This window comes from Procambarus clarkii, chromosome 44 (genome assembly GCF_040958095.1).
Source record: "Procambarus clarkii isolate CNS0578487 chromosome 44, FALCON_Pclarkii_2.0, whole genome shotgun sequence".
Lineage (NCBI taxonomy): Eukaryota > Metazoa > Arthropoda > Malacostraca > Decapoda > Cambaridae > Procambarus > Procambarus clarkii.
The window spans coordinates 11,420,621-11,431,687 of record NC_091193.1 but is presented as its reverse complement, the minus strand read 5'-3'; the positions used below and the strand labels follow the sequence as shown (position 1 = coordinate 11,431,687).

At 48.0% G+C, this 11,067-nt stretch overlaps 1 protein-coding gene across 1 annotated transcript; it reads right to left on the bottom strand.

Annotated features, from left to right (window-relative positions):
* Positions 1-769: 769 nt before the first annotated feature.
* LOC123745211 (neurofilament heavy polypeptide-like) lies at positions 770-3,661 on the bottom strand. The gene has a single exon (XM_069300421.1). The coding sequence runs from the start codon at positions 3,659-3,661 to the stop codon at positions 770-772; it is 2,892 nt and encodes a 963-aa protein (XP_069156522.1).
* Between the last annotated feature and the right edge of the window lie 7,406 nt (positions 3,662-11,067).

Here is an 11,067-nt window from a genome sequence, read left to right as displayed (position 1 = left end):
GGGATCCATCAGTCATAGAAGACTATATAGTTGCGCTCCGGTTGTCAGTCTGCAGTGGCCTCTCCAGGGCGCAAAGCCAGGGTAGGTTGATATGGGGGAGAAGCTGTTACCTATGTAGACGGTCCTCCCCCCCCCCCCCCTCTTCTCCACGGCGCCAAAAGTCTCCAATGGAAAGGCAAACGCCAATGCGATTGGTTCCAGCGCCGTCGCAGGAACTGCCAGAACGAGGTTGAAGACAACAACGAACTGCTCTCGGGGCTCCAGCTCCGGAGTTAACCTCGAAGTCTGTAAAAGAGAGCTCAAGGATCTCCAAACTCGGTGACCACCGTGGACGGGGCCGGAGAAGAACCACCCCAACAAGAGCATGAACGACCCCAGCCTCCTGAAGCAGAGCCTGGGCCGCACGACCCTCGGGAAGTGGACTTCCGAGCCCCGAACCTACGAGCTCCAAACAGTAAGATAGAGTATAGAGAAGATATGGCCTCTGCCACCCGTGCCCCCTTCAAGTTGCCTTGTGTAGTCTGAAGTGATACTGTGCTCTCTGACTCGTTGCATATACAGGAATGTTATGGGCAATTACAGGTCTGCAATAAAAGAAATGTGGTGGTAGTAGTGTGAAAAGACGCTCATTTACCCCCACGCAAAAAAAAAAGTAAAATTAAGTGAAGAAGACAAATTGATCCCGCCAGAGAGTCATCGTGGAGTGGTAGATCCTATATAGTCCAAGACTCTGAGTCCCCAATGGAGCTCAGGTTCCAAAGGGGGGAGCTCAGAACCCTGGTTCAAAGACCCAGTCCATCCAGAACTTGTCCTTACTGCACACCACGTAGAGAGATTTCCCCTTGTCCTTGGTGCCCTTGGTGAAGGTGGAGCCTGGCTTCAGGAGGCCGGGCAGGTCTGTCTCCACCACCAGGGCGGTGGCCGGGGGCTGGTCCTTCTTCCCCGTGGGGATGTACACCACGCACACGGGGTCCAGGCCGTGGCCCTTCTTGTGCTCCTTCTTCTTCTCCTCCCCCTTCAGCTTTCCTTTTTCCTTCGGCTTTCCTTCTCCCTTCTTACCCTTCTTTCCCAACTGGGGCTTCTTTCCCGACTGGGGCTTCTTTCCCGACTGGGGCTTCTTTCCCGACTGGGGCTTCTTTCCCGACTGGGGCTTCTTTCCCGCCTGGGGCTTCTTTCCCGCCTGGGGCTTCTTTCCCGCCTGGGGCTTCTTTCCCGACTGGGGCTTCTTTCCCGCCTGGGGCTTCTTTCCCGGCTGGAGCTTCTTTCCCGGCTGGAGCTTCTTTCCCGGCTGGAGCTTCTTTCCCGACTGGGGCTTCTTTCCCGACTGGGGCTTCTTTCCCGACTGGGGCTTCTTTCCCGACTGGGGCTTCTTTCCCGACTGGGGCTTCTTTCCCGACTGGGGCTTCTTTCCCGACTGGGGCTTCTTTCCCGCCTGGGGCTTCTTTCCCGCCTGGGGCTTCTTTCCCGGCTGGAGCTTCTTTCCCGCCTGGGGCTTCTTTCCCGCCTGGGGCTTCTTTCCCGACTGGGGCTTCTTTCCCGACTGGGGCTTCTTTCCCGACTGGGGCTTCTTTCCCGACTGGGGCTTCTTTCCCGACTGGGGCTTCTTTCCCGCCTGGGGCTTCTTTCCCGCCTGGGGCTTCTTTCCCGGCTGGAGCTTCTTTCCCGGCTGGAGCTTCTTTCCCGACTGGGGCTTCTTTCCCGACTGGGGCTTCTTTCCCGACTGGGGCTTCTTTCCCGACTGGGGCTTCTTTCCCGACTGGGGCTTCTTTCCCGACTGGGGCTTCTTTCCCGACTGGGGCTTCTTTCCCGACTGGGGCTTCTTTCCCGACTGGGGCTTCTTTCCCGACTGGGGCTTCTTTCCCGACTGGGGCTTCTTTCCCGACTGGGGCTTCTTTCCCAACTGGGGCTTCTTTCCCAACTGGGGTTTCTTTCCCTCCTTGGGCTTCTTTCCCTCCTTGGGCTTCTTTCCCTCCTTGGGCTTCTTTCCCAACTGGGGCTTCTTTCCCAACTGGGGCTTCTTTCCCTCCTTGGGCTTCTTTCCCTCCTTGGGCTTCTTTCCCAACTTGGGCTTCTTTCCCAACTGGGGCTTCTTTCCCAACTGGGGTTTCTTTCCCTCCTTGGGCTTCTTTCCCTCCTTGGGCTTCTTTCCCTCCTTGGGCTTCTTTCCCTCCTTGGGCTTCTTTCCCTCCTTGGGCTTCTTTCCCAACTGGGGCTTCTTTCCCAACTGGGGCTTTTTTCCCAACTGGGGCTTCTTTCCCAACTGGGGTTTCTTTCCCAACTGGGGTTTCTTTCCCTCCTTGGGCTTCTTTCCCTCCTTGGGCTTCTTTCCCAACTTGGGCTTCTTTCCCAACTGGGGCTTCTTTCCCAACTGGGGTTTCTTTCCCAACTGGGGTTTCTTTCCCAACTGGGGTTTCTTTCCCTCCTTTGGCTTCTTTCCCAACTGGGGCTTCTTTCCCAACTGGGGCTTCTTTCCCAACTGGGGCTTCTTTCCCAACTGGGGCTTCTTTCCCAACTGGGGCTTCTTTCCCAACTGGGGCTTCTTTCCCAACTGGGGCTTCTTTCCCTCCTTGGTCTTCTTTCCCGACTGGGGCTTCTTTCCCAACTGGGGTTTCTTTCCCAACTGGGGCTTCTTTCCCAACTGGGGTTTCTTTCCCACCTTGGGCTTCTTTCCTTCCTTGGGCTTCTTTCCCGACTGGGGCTTCTTTCCCAACTGGGGTTTCTTTCCCAACTGGGGTTTCTTTCCCAACTGGGGTTTCTTTCCCAACTGGGGTTTCTTTCCCAACTGGGGCTTCTTTCCCAACTTGGGCTTCTTTCCCTCCTTGGGCTTCTTTCCCTCCTTAGGCTTCCCGACCAATGTAGACTCCTCACCCCAATTGGTGGTACTGCACAATATGAGCTTCCCGCCCCATTCGGTCTCTCTGCACCATTTGGCCTGGCCGCCCTCCAGGCCCTGGCCGACCCCCTGCAACTCCGTGCCCTTGCCCTTGCCGCCCTTCCGGAGCCCTGCGCCCTTGCCGCCCTTCTGTGACTTCCTGTCCTTGCCGCCCTTCTGTGGCTTCCTGTCCTTGCCGCCCTTCTGTGGCTTCCTGTCCTTGCCGCCCTTCTGTGACTTCCTGTCCTTGCCGCCCTTCTGTGGCTTCCTGTCCTTGCCGCCCTTCTGTGGCTTCCTGTCCTTGCCGCCCTTCTGTGACTTCCTGTCCTTGCCGCCCTTCTGTGGCTTCGTGCCCTTGCTACCCCCTCGTGGTCCCATGCTATATCCCAGTGACCCCATGCTACCGCCCTGTGACCCCGTGCTACCGCCCTGTGACCCCGTGCTACCGCCCTGTGACCCCATGCTGACGCCCTGTGACCCCATGCTGCCGCCCTGTGACCCCATGCTGCCGCCCTGTGACCCCATGCTGCCGCCCTGTGACCCCATGCTGCCGCCCTGTGACCCCATGCTGCCGCCCTGTGACCCCATGCTGCCGCCCTGTAACCCCATGCTGCCGCCCTGTAACCCCATGCTGCCGCCCTGTGACCCCACGCCCATGCTGCTCCCCGGTGACCCCACGCCGTCCCCCGGTGACCCCGCGCCCTCCCCCGGTGACCCCGCGCCGTCCCCCTGGGGCTCGCCCAACACAAACACCGCCAAAGACACAACAACAATATACAACAAACGCATTTTGGTTAGAGTAAATTACGTTTGATTTTGTTTTATTTTGTTTTATGAAAACGTTCGTTCAAACGTTTCATTATGTGGCAATAAGACAGATGGTGTGCTGGCCTGGAACTTGGAAGTGTGATGGATGATGTCGTATAGTGTTCACTCAGTGGTGGTAGTGTGATGCCACCACTGGTGGTAGTGTCACACTACCACCACTGGCGGTATCACACTACCACCAGTGGTGGCATCACACTACCACCACTGGTGGTAGTGTGAGGGACAGTGGTAGTGGTGGTGGTTCAGCCCATTCCCGTCAGCGTTCCCAAGGTCAGGAAACTGTTGTACTAAAGTGCCCCCTTTATCCTAACCTACCACAGGACCCCCGAACAAAAAACGGGACATTGGGGGAATTTCGCGAGCCGCTACCATTTTCGAGTACGACAGTTTTTGGCCTTAAATAAATTAAAAATGCTACGTGCAATTAGGAGGACGAGTTGCAATGGTTGGCGAGGAGGGAGGTTTTGGTTTAGCAGGACTTTAGTTAAAATAAAAGAACTCTTCAACAAACTATTACCCAGAGGAGGTATAATGAAATATTGTATGACGTCGCCAGCTTGTATAATCGCGTACGTTAAAGTCCAAAATAATCACCATAATGTATAGAGTGTAGTGTATACACTCGTCAAAATGTATTGAACAGAGTGTATACGCCAACTATAATCTATATAGCTTAGTGCGTACATTAACTATAATGCACAGAACATAGCATATTTGATAGTTGTAATGTCTAGAGCAGTGTGTATGTGCTCAGTGAAAGGTATAGAGCATGGATATTTACACTTTTCATAATGTATAGAGCACATTCGCCTGCCTTAATACATAAGGTGGAGCATCTATACTGACACTATAAATATAGGTTCTATGTAATGTATAAGAAATAGAATGTGTTTGCCATCCATATGTTGACTCATGCAGAACTGAGAAATTCCAGTACACAGAATTATTATTATTTTTTTTTTTAAGGAGTTCCACAAATATCCACGCTAAGAGATATATGTAATTGGCTAGCCGGATGTTTGGGGCCAGCCTCGCCCAGCATAATAGGGAAGAAATAGTTTTTGGTACGGGACGGACATAGGCTAATTGGGGTAGGCCTAAGTTAAATACTTTAAGAAATATTAGCCTGTAACCCGACCGCTCTACGATTTTCGTTGAAGTCTTAAACGAAATAGCGGTTCTGATCTCCGTAGAGTTTATTTCACATTCTTTTTTTTTTTTTTTTTTTTTTTTTTTATAATTACGGAAAACATTTCTACTGTAAGGCTAAACATTTTGTGTAGTGGAGATTTTTAGCATCGCGTAACTAGTTCTTGACACACTCTGTACTCCTCCTCATAGAGTCTAGGACAGCTAGTTTTTGACACACTCTGTACTCCTCTTCATATAGTCTAGGCAGCTGCACAAATGCAAATATACCTAAATGTGTTAATATAAAAAATATTGATGGAATACGATGAATTGAATTCATTCAGGTTACAGTGATGAAAACAGTGAGTAGGGAATATAACAATAGTTCTGAAGATAATGAGTAGTGAAGATGCTTATGGGTGATGAAGATAGTAAAAAATTACGAAAGGAGTGTGTAGGGAAGATGTGAGAGGAGGGCGGAAAGGGTGAATTGAGGATAGATGGAGAATAAGGAATGATGAGGGGGAGAGAGGGAGGATAGGGGGACATGAGGTGAGAGAGAGAGAGTGGGTGCAGGTGGGAGAGGAAGAATGGCAAAATGCGGGGAAGAGTTGGGAGGGAGGTGACAGGGAGGAGAGGAGTGAGAAGGGGGGGGGGACATGGGAAGGACGGATGGTTGGATAAAGATAAATATGGGGGAATGGAAGGTGGAGGGGGTGGGAAAGATAGTTTATATGTGTGTGTACTCACCTAGTTGTGCTTGCGGGGGTTGAGCTTTGGTTCTTTGGTCCCGCCTCTCAACCGTCAATCAACAGGTGTACAGATTCCTGAGCCTATTGGGTTCTATCATATCTACACTTGAAACTGTGTATGGAGTCAGCCTCCACCACATTATTTCCTAATGCATTCCATTTGTCAACCACTCTGACACTAAAAAAGTTCTTTCTAATATCTCTGTGGCTCATTTGGGCACTCAGTTTCCACCTGTGATCCCTTGTGCGTGTGCCCCTTGTGTTGAATAGCCTGTCTTTATCTACCCTATCCATTCCCTTCAGAATCTTGAATGTGGTAATCATGTCCCCCCTAACTCTTCTGTCTTCCAGCGAAGTGAGGTTTAATTCCCGTAGTCTCTCCTCGTAGCTCATACCTCTCAGCTCGGGTACTAGTCTGGTGGCAAACCTTTGAACCTTTTCCAGTTTAGTCTTATGCTTGACTAGATATGGACTCCATGCTGGGGCTGCATACTCCAGGATTGGCCTGACATATGTGGTATACAAAGTTCTGTATGATTTTTTACACAAGTTTCTGAATGCCGTTCGTATGTTGGCCAGCCTGGCATATGCCGCTGATGTTATCCTCTGTGTATACTGTGTTATCCTCTGTGTGTGTGTGTATGTATGTGTGTGTGTGTGTGTGTGTGTGTGTGTGTGTGTGTGTGTGTGTGTGTGTGTGTGTATGTGTGTGTGTGTGTGTGTGTGTGTGTGTGTGTGTGTGTGTGTGTGTGTGTGTGTGTGAATATATATATATATATATATATATATATATATATATATATATATATATATATATATATATATATATATATATATATATATATGTATATATATATATATATATATATATATATATATATATATATATAAAATATATATATATATATATATTATAAATTATATATATATATATTATATATATATATATATTATAAAACAAACAAACATCGTGAAACAAACAAACAAACGTGAAACAACAAACATCTTCATGTGCTAATGCACATGAAGATGTTTGTTGTGGTGCACGTGCTAAGGCACGTGCACCACAACAGCAACATTATTCTTGTCTTCCCTTAAATTTACAACAAATCTCACTCCCCCAATTCCCCCTCCCTATTCACTCCTCAATACTTCACTAATTCCGGCTGCACCTAGCAGCTACTACGTCACGAATTTTAAGTGGCCTCGGAGCCCTCCATTGGAGAGGATGGTGGGGGTTTCCAGGGTGGGGTTGAAGGGGGGTTTCCGGGGAGGGTGTTGGAGGTGGGGGAGGTTGTTCCAAAGAGGAGTAGCAGGGCTTCTAAAGAGGTGGTTGGATCATATTGGGTGGAGAACCGCAAACCAACAGCCACCCGTTTTCTTTACCATGAAATCTGCCTACATCCCTCATCACGTTAAGGTTATAATGTGTGTTCTCCTACCCCAGGGTGAATGTTATCGTGATGGACGGTAGGAATGGTTCGTCTCGTCCGCATCTTCCTCGTCTCTCTCTCTCTCTCTCTCTCTCTTTTTAGTCTGCTGGGCAACTGGCTGAGGTGAACTGCCACAAAACAGCCATAAAAATGACGTTGTATACAAAGAATTCGACGTATGTTTTTGTGTGTGATCCCGCATCAGCGTGTGTGTGTGTGTGTGTGTGTGTGTGTGTGTGTGTGTGTGTGTGTGTGTGTGTGTGTGTGTGTGTGTGTGTGTGTGTGTGTGTGTGTGTGTGTGTGTGTGCGTGCGTGCGTGTGTGTGTGTGGGCCGCCTCAGGTGGAGTGTCCAGCTCATTGGTTATTCAGGTAGTGGCCAGCAGGGCCTGGCTAGGGCGGGGGGTCACGACACGTGTCACCCCTCTCCCCCCCATCCATCCCCTTCCACCCCTTACTTCTCCTCCCCCAGCCTATTACCCCTCCCCCTCCACTGATTTCTACCCCTCCCCTTACCTCCCCATTAGCGGCACGACCCCACCACCCCTACCGGGGCGTGGGAAACGCCGCCGCCTTCGAGTCAGTAAGTCTTGAAGGCATGAACACCTCCCTCAGGAGTCGTTAATCCCTCAAAATACAGTTATATAGCAGTAGTTAAAAGCGAAATATTTATATATATATATATTTTTAAATGACATCAATAAAATATTTTTTTATTATTATTGCAAATGTCAACGTTTCCTCCCAACAAACAACGTAATTGCAGCATCGGAACAACGCAACAATGGTTGAAAAAAAAATGTTTGTGGCTTCGATGGGTGTTTTCCTGGGACTCTCTCCCAGGAAAGGAGAGTTTGGAACTCTCTCTCTCTCTCCTGAGGGTTAGACACGGTGGTGGCATCGAGTTAGACTCCACCATTCAGACGATTAGACCACTGAAATGACTTTGATCCCTGAGATGACTGGATCCCTGAGATGACTGGGCAACTGAGATGACTGGATCCCTGAGATGACTGGATCCCTGAGATGACTGGATCCCTCAGATGACTGGGCCACTGAGATGACTGGGCCACTAAGACCACTGTGCTACTCAGTGGTCCAAACTGAGTCGAAACTAAACAGATCAGGCGAAGTGATGAAAAGGAGGGGTGAGGTGATGTGAATGGTGATGAGGCAGGTGTGTACTCACCTAGTTGTGCTTGTGGGGGTTGAGCTCTGGCTCTTTGGTCCCGGCTCTCAACTGTCAATCAACTGGTGTACAAATTCCTGAGCCTACTGGGCTCTATCATATCTACATTTGAAACTGTGTATGGAGTCAGCCTCCACCACATCACTGGGAGTATGTGTGTGGAGTATTTAGGAGGTTTGAGGATGGAGCAGTGATGGGAGAGGTGAGATGGTTGGAGCAGTGATGGAAGGGGTGACAGGAACTATCATGAGAGAGGTATAGTCGGAACAATGATGGTAGTGTTAAGGATTTAATCAACGACATACTGGGTTGGATTAATGATGAGAGGGAATTTGGGGAGAGAAATGGAATAGGGGCGTTTGGAAGAGAAAGGAGATGGGGGGATATAGCTGCCGTTGAGATGCGAGACGTAGAGGCTGCGTTATAGGAAGTGGTGGCTGACGTGATAAAGATAGGAGGTGGTGATGATAAGGTGAAGAAGATGGGTTCTGAAAGACAGGGCTGGTTGGCTTCATGACGGGGTACGTGGTAGAGTACATGCCACATACATGGGGGGGAAGTGGAAACATTCTTGCCATATGAATTACTTAAGCCCACGTCTCCGGTAAAACAAAAAATCCACGTACATACACACAATTAAATGTGTGCGTGTGTGTGCGCGCGTGTGTGTGTGTGTGTGTGTGTGTGTGTGTGTGTGTGTGTGTGTGTGTGTGTGTGTGTGTGTGTGTGTGTGTGTGTGTGTCTGTGTGTACTCACCTGGTTGTGCTTGCGGGGGTTGAGCTTTGGCTCTTTGTTCCTTGTGTGTGTGAGTATGGGTGTGTAGGGTGACTCTGTACCTCCTTCACTACAAAAAAAAAAATTAAAAGGCTCACAAGTGATGGTGATGCAGACTCATAATTGATGGTGATACAGACTCATAAGTAATGACGAACGTAAAAGATAACTACAGTAAAACATAAATAGAAGCAATAATGATAATATTATTATTAATAATAAAATAATAACAGTAATTATATTTATAATGGAAGTAATATAAAACATAAGCACATCTTGAGAACAGTTTTTTTTTCAAACAATTAAACCCCTTCCCTTTCCCTTCCCCCCCGTCAGCAAGTCACTGAACTAACAGCTAAACATTCCCTAACAACTCAGTAAACCTTCAGTTAAACCTCCCCTCTCCCCCCCCCCCCCCACCTCACTAGCAACTTACTGAGACTAACCTCACGAATACAAACTCTCCTTCCAACAATCGCAACTCAAATAAGTTACTGAATTAAAGTTTCGTGATTCAGAAACATTAAAAACAAGTCATCAAAATTCCAACAGAAGAAAACGTTGTACGAGGCGGATGAGCTAAACTAATCTGTAAGTGTATATATATATTGGGATTTTTTTTTAATATAGCTGAGGAAGAAGGATGTAAGCATTTGTTTTCTCTCTTCCTGCTAGGGTCAGGAAGAGGGCTAGGGGGATCTTATCTAAGGGTTAAGGGGCTACTTTAAGGGTAAAGGGCTACACTAAGGAGTCAAGGGCTAAACTATAAGGGTTAAGGGGGGCCAATCTAAGGGTCAAAGGTTAATCTAAGAGTTGAGGGTTGTTTCTCAGGCTTTTAGAAGCTATACAAAGAAAATGTTTTACGATCGAGTCGAGCTAAACGAAGTTGATGAGCGACTGGGTTCCCACCACTTGACGAGTCCGGCCTCCCATTCCCACTCAAGCCACTCGTTTGACGAGTTTATCCCTGCCACGAGCTGACTACCCTTCCCTATCCTAAGTCAGCGAGCTCCCCTACAACAAGTTGGCGATCTATCCATACCAAAATTTGACCACACTCTACCATGAATTGGCGGACCTCCTTCCTCTACCACAAGATGATGATGATGAGCTCCCACTGCCACGCGCTGATGAGTCTTCCCTACCACGCGCTGATGAGTCTTCCCCTGCCACAAGGAAAATAAGTTGTTGTGTCCGATGATGGGTACTTGAGCGGTTTTCATTATCCTCTAAATTAAGAAAGTGTTTATTTAATCGTCATTTCATGACTGGATCAGAAATATGAGCAAAATATCATGCTGAGAGGGTGAAGGGGAAATTTGGAGGTTATGATTAACAGCCCAACTGAGATGTGGCTCATTTAATCGATTGTAAGAATAATTCGGGAATATGAAGAGTTGTGGACCGTCTCCGAAGACACTAGTTGTCTTAACACTAAGGCCAAAGATTATACCATGTTAAATGATTGAAGGGAGCCAGAGAACTGTGAGGGCATTAGTCCCCGCAGGTGGCTTCGGGCCAAATGGTGGGAAAATGAACCCCCTTGTGTAGTATTGGCCTTGGGGTGATAACAAGATTTGTATTAGTAACTGGCACGAAAACACGGAAACTTACCTTTACGTAATCCTGACATAAGAACGATTATGGACTAACGCGAGAGTCAGCCCTGATGGAAGACACGGAAACAACACTTACGGTGATTGGGCGTTGGGGCGAGAATAGACTGGCGACACTGCCTGACACGAAACGCGAAAAAATGATCATTACACAGTTATAACATAAGGACGATAATTGACTGCTCACTAGTGTGGGGAGGGGGATACGAAAAGACGGCAATGATGAAAGCTCCATGGTTTGGATGAGTAACGGGATGACTCTTATTTTATCATCTCAATTCATCATTCATTTCCCCCTCTAACTTTATTGCATGCTCTATGTCTACCGAGGAGCACTCCGTAACTTTAATAATGTGCAAAATGAATCCCAATTTGTGTATAGTTACAAAATTGAACACGGAGAGGAATATATATATATATATATATATATATATATATATATATATATATATATATATATATATATATATATATA